We start from the raw sequence: 22004 nt of genomic DNA on the forward strand, positions 1-22004 counted from the left end.
AGCACAGCAGCACCAACCCGTAGCACGCGCTCCAGCAGGTATATTGCACTGGTCACCCCCAAAGCCAATTCCTACTTTGGCCACCTTTCCATCCAGTTCTCTGCTGCCAATGACTGGAACAAATTGCAAAACTCAGTGAAGCTGGAGTCTTATACTTACCTCACTAAATTCAAGCATCAGATGTCAGAGCAGCTTACAGATCATTGCACCTGTACATAGCCCATTCAGCTACCTCATCCCCATATGGTTATTTATTTGTCTTGCTCCTTTGCACCCCAGTATCTCTACTTGCACATTCATCTTCTGCACATCTATCTCTCCGGTGTTTAATTGCTAAATTGTAATTACTTTGCCTCTATGGGCTATTTATTGCCTTACCTCCCTAATCTTCCCTCATTTGCACACACTGTATATAGACTTTGTTTATTCCATGTGTAACTGTTGTTGTTTGTGTCTAACTGCTTTGTTTAATCTTGGTCAGGTCGCAGTTGTAAATGAGAACTTGTTCTCAACTTGCCTAACTAGTTAAATAAAGGTTAAATATATCTATTTTTGTATTAAATAAATCTTATGCAGCACGCCATCACTCTCCTTGGTCAAATAGCCCTTACACAGCCTGGAGGTGTGTTTGGTCATTGTCCTGTTGAAAACAAATGATAGTGGGACTAAGCGCAAACCAGATGGGATGGCGTATCGCTGCAGAATGCGGTGGTAGCCATGCTGGATAAATGTGCCTTGAATTCTAAATAAATCACAAACCGTGTCACCAGCAAAGCACCCCCACACCTGGTCCTCTATGCTTCACGGTGGGAAACACACATGCAGAGCTCATCTGTTCACCTACTCTGGTCTCACAAAGACACGGCGGTTTGAACCAAAAATCTCCAATTTGGACTCAGACCAAAGGACAGATTTCCACCGGTCTAATGTCCATTGCCTGTGTTTCTTGGCACAAGCAAGTCTCCTCTTCTTATTGGTGTCCTTTAGTAGTGCTTTCATTGCAGCAATTCAAGTATGAAGGCCTGATTCACACAGTCTCCTATGAACAGTTGATGTTGAGATGTGTCTGTTACTTTTTCTCTGAACAGTTGATGTTGAGATGTGTCTTACTTTTTCTCTGTGAAGCATATATTTGGGCTGAATTTTCTGAGGCTGGTAACTAATGAACCTGTCCTCTGCAGCAGAGGTAACTCGGGGTCTTCCTTTCATGTGGCGGACCTCATGAGAGCCACTTTCACCATAACGCCAGATGGTTTTTGCGACTGCTCTTGAAGAAACTTTCAAAGTTCTTGAAATTTTCTGGATTGACTGACCTTCATGTCTTAAAGTAATGATGGATTGTCATTTCCCTTTGTTTATTTGAGCTGTTCTTGCCACAATTTCTGATTGGCTCAAACGCACTAAGAATTGAAAAGAAATCCCACAAATGAAAAAGGCACACCTGTTAATTGAAATGCATTCCAGGTGAATACCTCATGAAGCTGGCTGAGAGAATGCCAAGAGTGTGCAAAGCTGTCATCAAGGCAAAGGGTGGCTATTTGAAGAATCTCAAATATATGTTGATTTGTTTAACACTTTTTTGGTTACTACATGATTCCATGTGTTATTTTAAAGTTTTGATATCTTCACTACTATTCTACAATGTAGAAAAAAGTAAAAACAAAGAAAAACCCTGGAATAAGTAGGTGTCAAAACTTTTGAGCACACAGCCATGCAATCTCCATTGACAAATATTGGTAGTAGAATGGCCTTACTGAAGTGTTCAGTGACTTTCAACATGGCACAGTCATAGGATGACACAGCAGCCGCACAAGATAGATTTTTGCAGTTTTCAAAAGTTCATTTTCTGCAATTCTACACATTTTGCCATGGAGCTGAAAGGAAATGTTGCCGTTTTAAAGCTAATTTGGGGTCCCTGGCTGGGCCACTCAAGAATATTCAGAGACTTGTCCTGAAGCCACTCCTGCATTGTCTTGGCTGTGTGCTTAGGATAATTGTCCTGTTGGAAGGTGAACCGTCGCAGGTTGTCAAGAAACTCTGCACTTTGCTCCGTTCAGCTTTCCCTCAATCCAGACTGGTCGACTAGTTCCTGCCGCTGAAATACATCCCATAAGCGTGACGCTGCCACCACCATGCTTCAGTGTAGGGATGGTATCAAATCAAACTTTGACACATGCAGCGATTTCAACAAGTGTAGACCTTACCATGAAATGCTTAGTTACAAGTCCTTAACTTTTATTTTTGATGTGTGTAGTTTTCAACTGCCTGCCTATACAGTATGTGTTGGGTTAGGACCCAGATTGCAGTTCCTATGGCTTCCACTAGATGTCAACAGTCGTTAGACATTGTTTCAGGCTTGTATTCTGAAAAACGAGGAAGAATGAGACCATATTGTAAGTGGCTTGCAGAATGAAGCAGAGCTCCTTTGCGCTCGTGACCGATTGCGCGCCATTCGTTGTTTTTCCCTTTCTATTGAAGACACTATATTGTCCGGTTGAAATATTATCAATTATTTAGACAGACGACCTGAGGATTAATTATAAACAGCGTTTGACATGTTTCAACAACTTTTACCGGTACTATTAGGATGTATTCATCTGCATGTTGTGACCGCCATTGAGCCAGTGGATTACTGAACAAAAGTTGTTGGGACATAAAGAGGAACTTTATCAAACAAAACAAACATTTGTGTAACAGGAACTCTTGTGACTGCAACCAGAAGAAGCTCAAAGGTAAGTGATTAATTGTATTGCTATTTCTGACTTTCGTGACTCCTCGACCTTGGCTTGAAAATGTTTGTATGCTTCTGTAAGCAGGGCGCTGTCCTCAAATAATCTAAATGGTATGCTTTCACCGTAAAGCCTTTTTAAAATCTGACACAGCGGCTAGATTAACAAGAAGTTAATATTTAAGCCGATGTATAACACTTGTATCTTTTATGAATGTTTATAATGAGTATTTCTGTATTTTGAATTTGGCGTTCTGCAATTTCACCGGATGTTGGCCAGGTGGGTCGCTAGCGGAACGCCTGCGCCAGAGGTTAACTTCTTCAGGCTAGGGGCCTTTTCTCTCAATTTCCACCTGACTGACGTGCCTAAAGTAAACTGCCTGTTGCTCAGGCCCTGAAGCCAGGATATGCATATAATGTGTACCATTGGAAAGTCACTTTGAAGTTTGTAGAAATGTTAAAATAATGTAGGAGACTATAACACAATAGATATGGTAGGAGAAATCCAAAGAAAAACCAACCTGATTTTTGAGAGCCTATGCTCTTACAATGGAAAGTATAGGGAAATAATGATATCTAGCTCCCAGTTTGCAATTCCTATGGCATCCACTGGGTGTCAGCACTCAATGTTCAAGGTTTCAGGCTTGTTTCTTCCAAAATAAGTAATAATAATAGGTTTTACTACAGGGACACAGTCTTGGAAATTTGTGTATGCGCGTGCGATGAAGAGAAGACGCACCTGCTAATATCGTTTTCCTATTGAACTTACTTATTTCCGTATGAAATATTATAGTTTGATTACATTTTAGGGTATCTGAGGAGTCAATAGAAACATATTTTGACTTGTTTTAACAAAGTTTAGCGGTATATTTTTGGATTCCTTTCTCTGCATGTTGAACGAGTGGATTACTCAAATCGATGGCGCCAACTAAACAGACTTTCTGGGATATAAAGAAGGATTTTATGTAACAAAACGACACTACATGTTATAGCTGGGACCCTTTGGATGACAAATCAGAGGAAGATTTTCAAAAAGTAAGTGAATATTTCATCGTTATTTGTGAATTTATGAAAAAAATATTGGGGCGCCGTCCTCAAACAATCGCATGGCATGTTTTCGCTGTAAAGGCTACTGTAAATCGGACAGTGCAGTTAGATTAACAAGAACTTATATGTACATTTATATGTACATAAATGTTTCAAATCCATGTTATTTAATCGAATTGCGCGCCCTCCAGTTTCACCGGAAGTTGTCCCGCTAACGGGGCACCTTGTTCTCATAACTATGGGTAAATAAGCAAACATTTCGAAAAACCTATCTTCGCTTTGTCATTATTGGGAATTGTTTGTAGATTGAAGAGGCTGGAACATAACAAAAAACGTGGAAAAAGTGAAGGGTCTGAATACATTCTAAATGCATTGTAGGTTCATCTTTCCGACATAATTTATATATCTGGTCTAAGTTGTTTAAAAACACAAAGCATTTTAACATGCGAAAATGTAGATAAAAAAATATATATAAAAAATATAGCTTGGACTTAGGCGTCCCGATAAACTGCTTAGGCGGCCTGCCCTAACGTTTCTATCGGCGAAAAATCCCTGAACACACTTGTCGTTGCAGCATCTGCTCTGGATAAGTGAAGTCAAATACTAGCTAAATTCCTTACCAGCCGGTACAATCTCTAAACCAACCATCTTGGGACCACTGCCAAAGATCTGCATGGTCTTGGGCTCTTTGTTTTCCCGCTAGGAGAGGAGACAGAAACATAATACAACATCAGGGAGCGTTCCTGGGATGAGTCCAGAATGTATAGTGCACTACTTTTGACCAGAGCATTATGCAGGCCCCAAAGTAGTGTACTATATAGGGAATAGTGTCTATTTCAGATGCAGAGTCCTGGAGAGATGTCCAGGAAACAGTTAGATCCTGTTGGAATGACAAACATTAACCACTGACCCCATGGATAGTTAGTTCTACTAACTGCAGCTGGGGAATCTTGGAAATGATGAAGGGGCAGAAGCTGGGTCGCTGTTCAATTAAAAAGGTAGCCAACAACAGTAATGTGATATTGGGCATGGATAATCAATGAATCCATGGTGATACCTCTGTAGGCTTTATGTTTGTTGCTGTGTATTGCATGTCATTTGGATGTCTTTATGCCAAAATACACAAAACAATTGCTAAGTTCTCTGGACTAGCAGGCTTCTGGCAGATAAAATAAAATGTAAAAGCCGATAAATTTGCCGGTGCCAATTGTCCGGGAGAATAAAAAAAATGCTTGTCGGTCTATAGGTTAATTGGCATACTGTTGTGGAATTAAAATTGGCACATGTACAGTATATTCGTTATGCATCTTATCCATCACATGCGTACAGATTACGGACTGGCTGATTAATTAGGGCCGATTTCAAGTTTTCATAACAATCGGTAATCGGCATTTTTGGACACTGATCATGGCCGATTACATAGCACTCCAAGAGGAGACTGCGTGGCAGGCTGACTACCTGTTATGCGATTGCAGCAAGGAGCCACGGTAAGGTGCTAGCAACCATTAAAAGTATCTTATAAAAAACAATAATAGTTAACTACACATAGTTGATGATATGACTAGTTTATCTAGCTTGTCCTGCGTTGCATATAATCGATGCGGTGCATGTTAATTTATCATCGAGATCTATTCTCCTACATTCAATTCACATTTCCACAAACTTCAGTGTTTCCTTTCAAATGAAACAAAAATATGCATATCCTTGCTTCAGGGCCCAAGCTACAGGCAGGTAGATTTGGGTGTGTCATTTTAGGCGAAAATTGAAAGAAAAAAAAAGGGCACCATCCTCCCTAAGACGTTTTAAAATGCTGCTGGTCAAATGTCCGGCGTCACATTTTCCAAACCGAAACCCTGGCATATCCATACATTAGACCAATATTGGGTACAGTATCTCAGTTAGGAGCATATAAAACTAAAACCCCCAACCTAACTTTCTAAAGCACTTGTGATAAGAAATAGGCTGTTCTGAATTACATAAGAGGAAAATATAATGCCATTACAGTAACCATGTGACCCCATGACACAGGGTGATGAGCAGATTTGCCAAGAAGAGAGGTATCTGTTGATGTTATGGACAGAGTACACACAAGGCTAAGGCTCTCTGTCTATTGAGAATGTAGCTAATGCATCCAGAGCCAGCAAACAGGCTGCAAAGGCCCTCTTGCTAATGAGAACCTATCTCCATCAATTGCATTTCCAGTGCATTAAGTCCACAAACAAGTTAGGCAAAAAACAGAAGAGTAAAAATGCAGATAATGTTTTGTAAATCACCATGTGAAATCAAAATAAAACTGATCAAATAAAATATAAAAACAGTCTCCAGTGATCACCTCATCACCGACCTCGGACTTCAGGCGGCGGGAGCTTCGCTCAGGGAGCATGCAGTCCTTGTTCTGAGTCCCGTCACTCAGGCTGTCCCTCTCTCGGTCCTCTTCGTCCTCGTCTTCCTCTTCCCCCATGCCCTCGTCCTGCACCTCTTCGTCATCTCCCTCCTCGTACAGATGGTGGATACCCTAAGGGGGAGAGAGAGGGTAGGGAGCAGAGTTAAAAATCAGCAAGAGGAAGGAGAAGGCCTACTTACTCAAGGTCGACCGATTAATCGGAATGGCCGATTAATTAGGGCCGATTTCAAATTTTCAAAACAATTGGAAATCTGTATTTTTGGGCGACAATTGTTTTTTGTTTATACCTTTATTAAACAAGGCAAGTCAGTTGAGGATGGCTTTCACTTCAGCAGTAATAAATTCATGAATTTCTTTGAGGAAAAGATCATGATTATTAGAAAGCAAATTACGGACTCCTCTTTAAATTTGCGTATTCCTTCAAAGCTCAGTGGTCCTGATTCTGCACCTAGGATCAAGAGAGACACTCAAGTGTTTTAGTACTATATCTCTTGATACAATGATGAAAATAATCATGGCCTCTAAACCTTCAGGCTGCATTCTGGACCCCATTCCAAATAAACTACTGAAAGAGCTGCTTCCTGTGCTTGGCCCTCCTATGTTGAACATAATAAACGGCTCTCTATCCACCGGATGTGTACCAAACTAACTAAAAGCCTATTGAAAAAGCCCAACCTTGACCCAGAAAATATAAAAAGCTATCGGCCTATATCGAATCTTCCATTCCTCTCAAATTTAAAAAAAGGCTGTTGCGCAGCAACTCACTGCCTTCCTGAAGAGAAACAATGTACACGAAAAACTTCAGTCTGGTTTTAGACCCCATCATAGCACTGAGACTGCACTTGTGAAGGTGGTAAATTACCTTTAAATGGAGTCAGACTGAGGCTCTGCATCTGTCCTCGTGCTCCTAGACCTTAGTGCTGCTTTTGATACCATCAATCACCACATTCTTTTGGAGATTGGAAACCCAAATTGGTCTACATGGACAAGTTATGGCCTGGATTAGATCTTATCTGTCGGAAAGATATCAGTTATATCAGTCTCTGTGGATGGTTTGTCCTCTGACAAATCAACTGTAAATTTCGGTGTTCCTCAAGGTTCCGTTTTAGGACCACTATTCTTTTCACTATATATTTTACCTCTTGGGGATGTCATTCGAAAACATAATGCTAACTTTCACTGCTATGCGGATGACACACAGCTGTACATTTCAATGAAGCATGGTGAAGCCCCAAAATTGCCCTCGCTAGAAGCCTGTGTTTCAGACATAAGGAAGTGGATGGCTGCAAACTTCCTACTTTTAAACTCGGATCCAAAGAAACAAAGAGATCTTCTGTTGAATCTGACAATTAATCTTGATGGTTGTACAGTCGTCTCAAATAAAACTGTGAAGGACCTCGGTGTTACTCTGGACCCTGATCTCTCTTTTGACAAACATATCAAGACTGTTTCAAGGACAGCTTTTTTCCATCTACGTAACATTGCAAAAATCAGAAACGTTTTGTCCAAAAATGATGCAGGAAAATGTATCCATGCTTTTATTACTTCTAGGTTAGACTAGTGCAATGCTCTACTTTCCGGCTACCCGGATAAAGCACTAAATAACCTTCAGTGCTAAATATGGCTGCTAGAATCCAGACTAGAACCCCAAAATTTTATCATATTACTCCAGTGCTAGCCTCCCTACACTAGCGTGCTAGTGTGTGCTCCTACCGGTCTCTCTGATTTGGACCTGCCGTACATACCTACACGTACGCTACGGTCACAAGACGCAGGCCTCCTAATTGTCCCTAGAATTTCTAAGCAAACAGCTGGAGGCAGGGCTTTCTCCTATAGATCTCCATTTTTATGGAATGGTCTGCCTACCCATGTGAGAGACGCAGACTCGGTCTCAACCTTGTGGGTCATATGATTGAGTGTAGTCTGGCCCAGGAGTGTGAAGGTGAACGGAAAGGCTCTGGAGCAACGAACTGCCATTGCTGTCGCTGCCTGGCCGGTTCCCCTCTTTCCACTGGGTTTCTCTGCCTCTAACTCTATTACAGGGGCTGAGCCAATGGGGTGTGTCACTTGAGTGGGTTGAGTCACTGATGATGGGTGATCTTCCTGTCTGGGTTGGCGCCCTTCTTGGGTTGTGCTGTGGCGGAGATCTTTGTGGGCTATATTCAGCCTTGTCTCAGGATGGTAAGTTGGTGGTTGAAGATATCCCTCTAGTGGTGTGGGGGCTATGCTTTGGCAAAGTGGGTGGGGTTATATCCTTCCTGTTTGGCCCTGTCCGGGGGTATCATCGGATGGGGCCACAGTGTCTCCTGACCCCTCCTGTCTCAGCCTCCAGTATTTATGCTGCAGTAGTTTATGTGTCGGGGGGCTAGGGTCAGTTTGTTATATCTGGAGTACTTCTCCTGTCTTATCCGGTGTCCTGTGTGAATTTAAGTATACTCTAATTCTCTCTCTTTTTTCCTCTCTCTCGGAGGACCTGAGCCCTAGAACCATGCCTCAGGACTACCTGGCATGATGACTCCTTGCTGTCCCCAGTCCACCTGGCCGTGCTGCTGCTCCAGTTTCAACTGTTCTGCCTGCGGCTATGGAATCCTGACCTGTTCACCGGACGTGCTACCTGTCCCAGACCTGCTGTTTTCAACTCTCTAGAGACAGCAAGAGTGGTAGAGATACTCTTAATGATCGGCTATGAAAAGCCAAATGACATTTACTCCTAAGGTGCTGACTTGCTGCACCCTCAACAACTACTGTGATTATTATTATTATTTGACCATGCTGGTCATTTTTGAACATCTTGGCCATGTTCTGTTATAATCTCCACCCGGCACAGCCAGAAGAGGACTGGCCACCCCTCATAGCCTGGTTCCTCTCTTGGTTTCTTCCTAGGTTTTTGCCTCTCTAGGGAGTTTTTTCCTAGCCACCGTGCTTCTAAACCTGCATTGCTTGCGGTTTGGGGTTTTAGGCTGTGTTTCTGTACAGCACTTTGAGATATCAGCTATATAAATAAATTTGATTTGAGAACCCATTCTTATTTTCAATGACGGCCTAGGAATGGTGGGTTAACTGCCTTGTTCAGGGGCAGAACGACAGATTTTCACCTTGTCAGCTTGGGGTATGCAATCTTGCAACCTTACAGTTAACTCGACCAACGCTATAACCACCTGCCTCTCGTTGCACTCCACAAGGAGCCTGCCTGTTACGCGAATGCAGTAGAAGCCAAGGTAAGTTGCTAGCTAGCATTAAACTTCTTATAAAAAAATAAAATCAATCATAATCACTAGTTAACTACACATGGTTGATGATATTACTAGTTTATCTAGCGTGTCCTGCGTTGCATATAATCGATGCAACGCTGGAAAAAAGCACAATCGTTGGACGACTGTTCCTAACCATAAACATCAACGCCTTTCTTAAAATCAATACACAGAAGTATATATTTTAACCTGCATATTTAGCTAAAAGAAATCCAGGTTAGCAGGCAATATTGACCAGGTGAAATTGTGTCACTTCCTCTTGCGTTCATTGCACGCAGAGTCAGGGTATATGCAACAGTTTGGGAAACCTGGCTCATTGCGAACTAAATTTGCCAGAATTGTATGTAATTATGACATAACATTGAAGGTTGTGCAATGTAACAAGAATATTTAGACTTAGGGATGCCACCCGTTAGATAAAATACCAGAACGGTTCCGTATTTCACTGAAATAAACCTTTTTTTTCTTCGATATGATAGTTTCCGGATTCGACCATATTAATGACCTAAGGCTCGTATTTGTGTGTTATGTTATAATTAAGTCTATGATTTGATATTTGATAGAGCAGTCTGACTGAGCGATGGTAGGCAGTAGCAGGCTCGTAAGCATTCCTTCAAACAGCACTTTCTTGAGTTTTGCCAGCAGCTCTTCGCAAGCTGTTTATGACTTCAAGACTATCAGCCTAATGGCTAGCTAGTTAGCGGGGTGCGCGCTAATAGCGTTTCAAACGTCACTCGCTTTTAGATTTGGAGTAGTTATTCCCCTTGCTCTGCAAGGGCGCTGCTTCGAGTGTGGCTGTTGTCGATGTGTTCCTGGTTCGAGCCCAGGTAAGGGCAAGGAGAGGGACGGAGGCTATACTGTTACACTGGCAATACTAGTGCCTATAAGAACATCCAATAGTCAAAAGGTATATGAAATACAAATGGTAGAGAGAGAAATAGTCCTATAAATACTATATTAACTACAATCTAAAACCTCTTACCTTGGAATATTGAAGTCTCATGTTAAAACCACCAACTTTCATATGTTCTCATGTTCTGAGCAAGGAACTCAAACGTTAGCTTTTTTACATGGCACATATTGCACTTTTACTTCTCCAACACTTTGTTTTTGCATTATTTAAACCAAATTGAACATGTTTCATTATTTATTTGAGGCTAAATTGATTTTATAGATGTATTATATGAAGTTAAAATAAGTGTTCATTCAGTATTGTTGCAATTGTCCTTATTACAAATAAATTAAAAATATATTTTTTTATATTTTTTTTTTATTTTTTTATTTTTTTATTTTTTTTTTTTTTTTTATTTTATTTTTTTTTAAATCGGCCGATTAATCGCTATCGGCTTTTTTTGGTCCTCCAATAAAATCGGTATCGGCGTTGAAAAATCATAAATCGGTCCATAACATCTACTACTTACCCAGTTCAAAACAACGTGGGTGTATGGTAGGTGTTACTGTGGCAGATGTAAGGTGTTGGTTTATAGATTTTTGGAGAATGGTTGAATAGAGCAGGGAGTAGTAACATTTCAAATCAAATTGTATTTGTCACATGCGCCGAATGGGGTATATTAGGTCCTGGCTGGCAGGATGCTTGGCCCCAGTGATGTACTGGGCCGTTCGCACCACCCTCTGTAGTGCCTTGCGGTCAGAGGCCAAGCAGTTGCCATACCACGCAGTGATGCAACCCGTCAGGATGCTCTCGATGATGCAGCTGTAGTACCTTTTGAGGATGTGAAGACCCATGCCAAATCTTTTCAGTCTCCTGAGGGGAAATAGGTTTTGTCGTGCCCTCTTCACAACTGTCATGGTGTGCTTGGACCATGTTAGTTTGTTGGTGATGTGGACGCTAAGGAATTTAAAGCTGCTCGGTCCTCCTTTTCCTGTAGTCCACAATCATGTCCTTTATCATGTTGAGGGAGAGGTTGCTGTCCTGGCACCATAAGGTGTTGTCGTTTGTTGGTGATCAGGCCTACCACTGTTGTGTCATCGGAAAACTTAATGGTGTTGGAGTCTTGCCTGGCCATGCAGTCATGAGAGAACAGCGAGTACAGGAGGGGACTGAGCACAAACCCCTGAGCCCCCCCCCCCCTGCCTGTAATCCATGGCTTCTGGTTGGGGTACGTACAGTCACTGTGAGGACGATGTCCTCAATGCACTTATTGATAAAGCCAGTGACTGATGTGGTGTACTCCTCAATTCCATCGGAAGAATCCTGGAACATATTCCAGTCTGTGCTAGCAAAACAGTCCTGTAGCTTAGCATTTGCTTCCTCTGACCTCTTTTTTTATTGACCGAGTCACTCGTACTTCCTGCTTTAGTTTTTGCTTGTAAGCAGGAGGATAGAGTTATGGTCAGATTTGCCAAATTGAGAGCTTTGTACGCATCTCTGTGTGTGGAGTAACGGTGGTCCAGAGTTATTTCTCCCCCCCTCCCTCTGGTTGGACAATTAACCTCTCTGGGTATTTTGACATAGGGATGAAAAGCGTGCCCAAAGTAAACTGCCTGTTACTCAGGCCCAGAAGCTAGGATATGCATATAATTTGTAGATTTGGATAGAAAACACTAACGTCTAACTTATGTCGTGAGTATAACAGAATTGATATGGCAGGCGAAACCCCGAGGACAAACCATCCCCCAAAAAATGTTAGGCTTAGCACTTTTTTCAATGGCTATTACTTTAATTTTAAGGACAAGTCCTCTCAGATTGCAGTTCCTAGGGCTTCCACTAGATGTCAGTCTTTAGAAAGATTTTCAGGCTGGTTTTTGGAAAAATTACCCAGAAATGTTAGTTTTTCTAGGTGGCTTCATTTTGGCTGTAGTGTTTCCAAGCTCGTGGAAGAAAGCGCGTTCTTGGTATTTTTCTCCGGTAAAGACAACAACGATTCTCCGTCTTAAATGTTATAGTTTATTTGCGTATTAGGATACCTAAGGTTTGCTTATAAACGTTGTTTGATTTGTTTGGAAAAGTTTATTAGTAACGTTTGGGATTCATTTTGATGGAGGGAAACTGGGTGGATTATTGACTTAAGTGCGCCAGCTAAAATGAGTTATGGATATAAAGAAGGACATTATCGAACAAAATGACCATTTGTGATGTAACTGGGACCTTTTGGAGTGCCAACAGAAGAAGATCATCAAAAGGTAAGGCATTTTTTATATCTCTATTTCTGACTTTTGTGTCGCACCTGCCTGGTTGAAATATGATTTTCGTGTGTTTGTATGCGGGGCGTTGTCCTCAGACAATCGCATGGTTTTGCTATCGCCGTAAAGCCTTTTTGAAATCTGACACGGCGGCTGGATTAACAGGTTAAGCTTTATTATTTCCAAGAATGTTAAATATTTGAATTTAGTATTTTTGAATTTCGCGCTCTGCATTTTCACTGGATGTTGGCCAGGTAGCATCCCACCTACCCTAGAAAGGTAAAAAAAAAAACAGCCACGTTAGATAATTTGTTTTGTGACATCATTAAAGAAGTTATAACGGAAACATTGTAACTTTAAGGAGGTTCCACATTGTTTTCAGAGTTAAATCTAAATGTTGTATAACTTGTATGATTAAATATGAAACAATTTGTGAGAAGACGAAATGTGATTTCAGCTTTCTAAATGAGAATTGTTTTTGATATAAATTTCTCCCAGTCAGTAAACATGCCCACGTGAGTACAGACATTACGGCAAAAGGATGGAACACCCCTTTTGCCAGAGTGCTTATAAAGGACTCCTAAAGAATTAACATAATAGACCAAAACATGCCGGGTTGCTGTCGGTGTGGAAAGTGGTCCCTGAATCATCAACCATTGAGACCAGAAAAATGTGGAGTGGTGGCTACACATTGAAATGGTTGCAATATAAATATAAACCAAGCAGGCAGACGGTGTTGAGCCGGACGTTGAGCCGGACGGATGGTTAGAATCTACCAGACCAGAAAATGGTCAGACCCTCTGAAACTCGACACGTGAAGAAAGATGAAGACTATACCAAACATTCTCAGTCTGCAGCTGGATAATGTAAAGAGGTCGAGAACTTTGACCAAAGATACAAGGAAGATCTCAGCAGACAAACATTGTGTACCTTTGATGTTTCCATTCTAACAAACACTTCCAGACCAAAGAAAGCCTACTACTACAAAGGACATTGTGACCTCTGGTGGACAAACCAGAGACTTCTGTCGAACGACTCCCAATAGATGAACAGGGCAATTTCAACAGAGAGACAAGGACATATATTGTAATTATTTTAGAATGAGTGGTTGTTAGGGTGCTAAATATCCATATTTACAAAGAGCGCATTTTCAACATGTATGTTGTCTCTCCCGCTCTTTCTTTCCCCACCCCTTTCATTGTGTAACAAGCTGTCATATCGAGTTAGTCCACTAGGGACTTTTCATTGCATTATGTGAGTAATCAACATATCATCCATCATGTGTGTGTTAATGTAATTCTGTGTGATTTAGTTAAATTGTCTTAATAAATAACTAATTATGTATCGCTGAATCACATTTAGACTAGGGTTCGTGCAGATTTGAAGTCAGCAACATTCAGAATGAGACTGATGAGGTAATAATAATTAATGGATGACTGGTAGGATAATGATATATTCTGATATATTCTTGATTCATTCGAGAAACGTTAACTCATTAACATCTCTGGGATATGTGGGACGGTAGTGTCCCCCCTGGCCAAAAGCCAGTGAAAATGCAGAGCGCCAAATTCAAATAAATTACTATAAAAATCAAACTTTCATGAAATCACACTTCCAAGATACCAAATTAAAGCTACTCTTGTTGTGAATCCAGCCAACATGTGAGATTTCAAAAAGGCTTTTCGGCGAACGCGAATTATGCTATTATCTGAGGATAGCACCATAGTAAACAAAGAGAAACCATATTTCAACCCTGCAGCCGCGACACAAAACACAGAAATAAAAATATAATTCATGCCTTACCTTTGACAAGCTTCTTTTGTTGGCACTCCAATATGTCCCATAAACATCACAAATGGTCCTTTTGTTCGATTAATTCCATCGATATATGTCCAAAACGTCAATTTATTTGGCGCGTTTGATCCAGAAAAACACTGGTTCCAACTTCCGCAACGTGACTACAAAATATCTCAAAAGTTACCTGTAATCTTTGCCAAAACATTTCAAACTACTTTTGTAATACAACTTTAGGTATTTTTTTACTTAAATAATCAATACAATTGAAGACGGGATGATCTGTGTTCAATACAGGAGGAAAACAAACTGTAGCTAGCTTTCTGGTCATGCGCCTCTATCTAACAGTACACTTCAAGTGACCCTCGTTCAAGATGGCCGTACTTCTTCATTACACAAAGGAATAACCTCAACCAATTTCTAAAGACTGTTGACATCCAGTGGAAGCGGTAGGAACTGCAAGAAGGTCCCTTAGAAATCTGGATTCCCAATGAAAGCCCATTGAAAAGAGTGTGACCTCAAAAAAAACATCTGAATGGTTTGTCCTCTGGGTTATGTTATAGTCACAGACATGATTCAAACAGTTTTAGAAACTTCAGAGTGTTCTCTATCCAAATCCAAAATGCATATCTTATCTTCTGGGGATGAGTAGCAGGTAGTTGAATTTGGGCATGCTTTTCATCAAATTCAGAATGCTGCCCCATATCCTAGAGAAGTTAAACAAACTTTCTATGGGGCCCGAAGATTGCTAATGAGTTAATTGTTACATGATTAATTTAAACACGTAATAATTCAACATAGTTACTTGGTTTTATAAAATAACAGTCATCACATTAATTAAAGATAGTCACATCACGACACCATACTGGGTGGCAACGTTCTTTTCCCTTGTTTAGTGGCTAACCAACACAGCTAACTTACAGTCACGTCAAAAACAACAGTAGCTGCATTTGCATAAGCTGTTTTCTAGTGACATTTATTTGGATACATCCATAACAATGAGCTAATGAGGCGCGATTCTGCGAGGCAAAAAAAATCGCTTTCCCGTCAGGACACTTGAGGAGCTAGCCAAAAACATAGCTAACACAATCACTTCAAACACTGAAGCTGTTGTTAGCAGTTGGTGTTATTCTTCAAAAACAGACCCCAAAGAAAATCAGGGGGAGAAAAATATATTTATTCAAAGAGAACAAATCATAGTTGTTATACTGGAAAGTAGATGGTAGATGTTCATTCTTCCCTGTCCTCAGTGTTTTCTCCACTGAACAAAGAGACAGGATGTAGTTTATAACCCAAACCTAGCCTGTGGTTGACCAATTATAAATCCTTGCAGTAAAATTGGGCCAATAGTCAAATATCTCGTTTCAGGCTCAATGTATAAACAATTCGGACCAATGAGAACTTGCCACATGTAGCTTTGAGTCCTGTTCTGAAATTTCTCCCACAACTACAATAGGCCTATGGGTAATGTGTTAAACATAGTCGTCATTTCGTCCTCTGCGTTGTGTATTTATCTTTGAATATTCTTACACTGTGAAGACTGCAAACTAGCGGCACTTCGTTTTACCTATTGACATTTCTTTGTATATATCCACAAAATTTATGCCAGCCGATTCAAGATTGTAGACTGACAGAAATGCTGCCTGCCTGTCCGTCTCGTCCTGACTTCTAACCGTTCATTACTATGGACAGCTGGAGATCAAATTTGAATATTGAAACCATGTTGCAAATGTCAGAGACAGACAGAAAGGTTTATGCTAATCTCAGAGGTTGAAAACTAAATGTTAGTCTAAAAGAAATGAGGATGTCTAGATGCTTTTTATAGTGGAGATCAAGTTTATAATTTGCCTGGCTGGGCTGATGACAGTGGATTGCGCAGTCAGACAGAACAGAGTAAATAGGCATTTTAATATCATAGATTTAGCCGGTGGTAACTTGTGGAATAGACACCGGCTGGAGTGAGCATTTAACCAATCAGCATTAGACCCACCCTTTGTATAATTCCCTATAACGCACGGTATATCTGCACAGTAGCATTCAATGGCTATAGTTCATTCTTACATGTTCTGTGTTTGAGCTGCTTTTGAAAGCAAAATTCTAACTAAAAACATATTTTCATAATAGCAAGCTAGGACAGATGGCTTGGTTAGCTAAACTAGCAAGTATGTTTGGTTACCAAGGCAACTACTGTAGCTATCTAGTAAACTTGCTGGCTATTAAAGCAGTAAAGGTGTTAAATTATAACCATGGTATGAAAGGGATAATCAACTCGGGGCTCTATGCTTTCTCTGGAAAATAATGCAACTCGGTGGAAGGTTAGTTCCATTCCACTAGCACGTTGTGGAACACACCTTCCACATAGTTCATTATTTTCCATAGAACGCATAGCCCCTCGTTAATTATCCCTTACATGTTGTGATACAGAACCAGAAGAGGCTGGTGAGAGGAGCTATAGGAGGATGGGCTTATTGTAATGGCTGGATTGATTATGTCCTAGCCGTTACAATGAGCCCGTCCTCCTATAGCTCTTCCCACCAGCCTCCTCTGTACAGAACACTGTTACGAATGTGAATGTAGCATGGCAAAGTACAAAAGGAAATAACTACATGACAGGGTATTGACATGAGTTGTAAGAATGTAGAAGTGTGAATACATAGCACAAACCTATGCTGATCCACACCTAACATTTGCCAATAGAGGGCTGATGCAATTTACTACCACTATTGACATCACAAAAACATTTCACACACTCCAGAGCCTACATGTTCTTGTGTGCATGTGTCGACCAATAGCACTTACAGTGAGCGTGGCTCCAGACTGGAAGAGCTCATAGGGGTAGAGGATCCTCTCGAAGTGGGACCGCAGCAGAGAGCCCATACCCTTCCCTGGGGGGAAACCCATCCTGCTGCCCACCTTGGACCATCTCTTCTCCTTACACACGGTCTCAAAGCCTCCCTCGGAGGAGACAATCTGAAATACAATGTGTTTTAGTAAGATGGTTATAGTTGACTCACACACAAAAAGCATTTTTCAGAATAGTAAGGAGAAATTCAAATGTACACCAGCACTTAGCACCTCTGCTGTCCTAAAACAAAATCCAAAACAAACTCTACTTACTCCTAAGATATAAATAAATCACAGCATGCTTACAAACACACCACATGTTTCTAAAAACAGTATACGTTCAGGTGAATGGTCCGACTCCGGTCTTACCTTGCTGAGCTGGTACAGATCGAGGATCTTCCTCTCCACATGAGGGAAGCGCAGCCTGGACCCCTGCAGTTCCCAGAACTTGGCAATCTGATCCAGGAAGTTGAGCTTGACCCGAGTGAGGGCCTGAAAGCAATGGGAGAGGTGAGGGAACGGTACAAAGTAGAGGTCGACCGATTAATTGGAATGGCCGATTAATTAGGGCCGATTTCATAACAATCGGAAATCTGTATTTTGGGGCGCCGATTTTATTTATTTTTTTACACCTTTATTTAATCTTTATTTAACTAGGCAAGTCAGTTAAGAACACATTCTTATTTTCAATGACGGCCTAGGAACGGTGGGTTAACTGCCTTGTTCAGGGGCAGAACGACAGATTTTCACCTTGTCAGGTCGGGGGGGGATCCAATCTTTTGCAGCCTTACAGTTAACTAGTCCTTCGCAATAACGACCTGCCTCTCTCTTGTTGCACTCCACAAGGAGATTGCCTGTTACGCAAATGCAATAAGCCAAGGTAAGTTGCTAGCTAGCATTAAACTTATCTTATAAAAAACAATCAATCATAATCACTAGTTAACTACACATGGTTGATGATATTACTAGATATTATCTAGCATGTCCTGTGTTGCATATAATCTGACTGAGCATATAAGCATACAAGTATCTAAGTATCTGACTGAGCGGTGGTAGGCAGAAGCAGGCGCGTAAACATTCATTCAAACAGCACTTCCGTGCGTTTTGCCAGCAACTCTTCGTTGTGCGTCAAGCATTGCGCTGTTTATGAATTCAAACCTATCAACTCCCGAGATGAGGCTGGTGTAACCGAAGTGAAATGGCTGGCTAGTTAGCACGCGCTAATAGCATTTCAAACTTCACTCGCTCTGAGCCTTGGGGTGGTGGTTTCCCTTGCTCTGCATGGGACGCTTCGATGTGGTGGCTGTTGTCGTTGTATTGCTGGTTCGAGCCCAGGGAGGAGCGAGGAGAGGGACGGAAGCTATAGTGTTACACTGGCAATACTAAAGTGCCTATAAGAACATCCAATAGTCAAAGGTTAATGAAATACAAATGGTATAGAGGGAAATAGTCCTATTATAACTACAACCTAAAACTTCTTACCTGGGAATATTGAAGACTCATGTTAAAAGGAACCACCAGCTTTCATATGATCTCATGTTCTGAGCAAGGAACTGAAACGTTAGCTTTCTTACATAGCACATATTGCACTTTTACTTTCTTCTCCAACACTTTGTTTTTGCATTATTTAAACCAAATTGAACATGTTTCATTATCTACTTGAGGCTAAATTGATTTATTGATGTATTATATTAAGTTAAAGTGTTAATTCAGTATTGTTGTAATTGTCATTATTACAAATACATATATTATTATTTTTTATTAAATTTTTAAAATCGGCCGATTAATCGGTATCGGCCTTTTTGATCCTCCAATAATCGTTATCGGCGTTGAAAAATCATAATCGGTCGACCTCTAGTACAAACACATGAAATTCCAAGTGAATTCCAAGTGAAATCTGGCATCTTAACTCTAAACAGGAATATAAAGAGGTGCCTTATGGTGCTGTAGCCTTGGAGAAATCAAAGTAAAGACAGCCTACAAAAAACACTTATTTGGGACTGGGGGGCAGTATTGAGTAGCTTGGATAAAAAGGTGCCCAGAGTAAACTGACTGCTACACAGGCCCAAAAGCTAGCATAGTAGATTTGGATATAAAACACTCTGAAGTTTCTAAAACTGTTTGAATGATGTCTGAGTATAACAGAACTCATATGGCAGGCAAAAACCTGAGAAAAAATCCAACCAGGAAATGGGAAATCGGAGTTGTCGTTTTTGAAGTGATTGCCTATCGAATATACAGTGTCTATGGGGTCATATTGCACTTCCCAAGGCTTCCACTAGATGTCAACAGTTTTTAGAACCTTGGTTCAGGCTTCTACTGTGAAGGAGAGTGAGAGCTGTTTCAGTCAGATGCCTGGCAGAATGCCATGAGCCAAATCATGCGCGCGGCCGTGAGAAGTTCCTTTTCATTTCTAAAGACAAAGGAATTGTCCAGTTGATACATTATTGAAGATTTATGATAAAAACATCCTAAAGATTAGTTCTATACATCGTTTGACATCTTTCTTCAAACTGTAATATAACTTTTTTTTACTTTTTGGCAGAACTAAGCGATCGCGCATTGAGCATTTGGATTACTGGGCTAAACGCGCGAACAAAAAGGAGGTATTTGGACATAAATTATGGACTTTATCAAACAAAACAAACATTTATTGTGGAACTGGGATTCCTGGGAGTGCCACCAGATGAAGATAAAAAAAAAAGGTAAGTGAATATTTCTAACACTATTTCTGACTGACACCTCTCCTTCTTTGGAAAATGTCTATGTTTTTCTGTGGTTAAATGCTAACCTAACATAATTGCAAGATGTGCTTTCGCCGTAAAGCCTTTTTGAAATCTGACACAGTGGTTGCATTAAGGAAAGGTTCATCTATAATTCCATGCATAACACTTGTATCTTTTATCAATGTTTATTATGAGTATTTCAGTCATTGGATGTGGCTCTCTGCACTGTCACTGGATGTTTGTTTGAGACAATGCATTTCTGAACTTAACACACCAATTTCAAATTAAGTTTTTGGACAAAGATTAACTTTATCGAACAAAACACACATTTATTGTGTAACATGAAGTCCTGTGAGTGCCATCTGATGAAGATCAAAGGTTAGTGATTAATTTAATCGCTATTTCTGACTTTTGTGAGCCCTCTCCTTGGCTGGAAAATGGCTGTATGGTTTTCTGTGACTAGGTGCTGACCTAACATAATCGTTTGATGTGCTTTTGCCGTAAAGCCTATTTGAAATCGGACATTGTGGCTGGATTTACAAGAAGTTTATCTTTAAAATTGTGTATAATACTTGTATGTTTGAGGAACTTTAATTACGGGATTTCTGTTGTTTTGAATTTGGTGACCTGCAATTTCACTGGCTGTTGGCGACATGGGACGTCCCACATATCCCAGAGAAGTTAAACTCTTAATGTAGGCTAAGCTACAACTTTCCTGACCCTAAAAACCCATCCTAAAGTAGACCTAGGCCTACCACCCATTCAAGCCAGTGCTGTTAACTCAGTCATTGTATTCAAGAGTGCTGCCCCAAAAAGGTGGCAGCTGCAGTCAATGCACATAAGGTCTGCACTGTCAAGCCACACCAACGTATAGGTTACCTCACAAAAAAAACATGTTTATTCAGACTACCAAAACATAACATATAATAACATACATACAAAATAACATACATCAGTGAATGACTGACAAACTCATTTGAATAACTAGCTTATTTGACTACTTACTGACTACTTACTTAGGCAATAACTATTTTTATTTATCTAGGCAAGTCAGTTAAGAACAAATTCTTATTTACAATGACAGCCTATTTAGGCCTATACCTTATAACGACTACATACATGGTACCTAACTGCATTTCCAATATAGCTTTCACAGTGTTGTAACTAGGTGCAGTATACTTACCTCCAATTCATTGAGTCTCTGGACTCTAGGAGTAAAGCGGAAGTTGCGTACGTCGCAGGCAAAAGGAGGTGTCCAGTCCTAAAAGACAAAAGAGAACAATGGAAACCAAATGAACAACTTTGGTTCAGATTTTCATATGACTAAGTAATGTGGAAGTAAAAGCAACAACAAAAATAGAAAAAACTTTTCAAAATAAACATTACATAATACTATTCAAATCCCCTTTTCAAATTATAAATAATATAAGGATGTGTGGATACAGATTTGGAAAGCGTCAGCCCAGGAAATTGGATGTAAAAAATAAAATGAAAATCTAAAATGTTAAAATCCACCCAACAATACCAGAATGAATACTGGATATGACACAAATAATAATTTAAGTCCCTGTAGTCTAAGTGCTTTAAAATGGGCACAGACTTATCCCTAAATGACAAATAATACTGGAGCACAGTGCAATAAAAGAAAACCTCCCAGAAGCAACTGTCAAGTTTAAGCGTGGGTGCAAAATTGACCAAATTAAGAGGGTTAGCCTAATCACCCAAATGTGGGAAATGGGAATAAAAGAGAATAAGGCCAATATTAGACATACATTTGATTTGCACAAGGCCAAACAATAAAAAACATGAAAAGTTGAGCATTTGGGTACTAATTTAACTTCCTGCCACTGTAGGCCTATCCCAAACCATGAAAATAAATCAATAAATATATAAAACTCTTCAGCTGCATACATGGATATTGCTCATATTGTAGTCATATGATGTAGCAAAGACTTGGAAATCTAGGCCATCAAATGAAAAGCAACTAGGAATTGGTATATCAAATTGTTAATAGTTTAAAAAAATATCTAGACATCTAATTCGTGGGACGTTACTTGATATCCAGA

General features: G+C 40.3%; 1 protein-coding gene across 4 annotated transcripts in view; it reads right to left on the reverse strand.

The window, feature by feature from the left end:
* The window catches only part of LOC139378777 (lysine-specific demethylase 5A-like), a 78696-nt gene that overhangs the window by 54912 nt on the left and 1780 nt on the right, over window positions 1-22004 (reverse strand). For 2 of the 4 annotated variants that reach the window (XM_071121271.1, XM_071121272.1), the window contains exons 2-6: window positions 21122-21199; window positions 17582-17704; window positions 17168-17338; window positions 6120-6290; window positions 4396-4474 (exon numbers count right to left, since the gene is read on the reverse strand). In XM_071121271.1, coding sequence (XP_070977372.1) covers window positions 4396-4474; window positions 6120-6290; window positions 17168-17338; window positions 17582-17704; window positions 21122-21199 — 622 coding nt within the window. Of the gene's footprint in view, window positions 1-4395; window positions 4475-6107; window positions 6291-17167; window positions 17339-17581; window positions 17705-21121; window positions 21200-22004 lie in introns of all 4 variants that reach the window. The other 2 variants (XM_071121270.1, XM_071121269.1) reach the window with 1 other exon arrangement.

This window comes from Oncorhynchus clarkii, chromosome 21 (assembly GCF_045791955.1).
Source record: "Oncorhynchus clarkii lewisi isolate Uvic-CL-2024 chromosome 21, UVic_Ocla_1.0, whole genome shotgun sequence".
NCBI classification, from domain to species: Eukaryota; Metazoa; Chordata; class Actinopteri; order Salmoniformes; family Salmonidae; genus Oncorhynchus; species Oncorhynchus clarkii.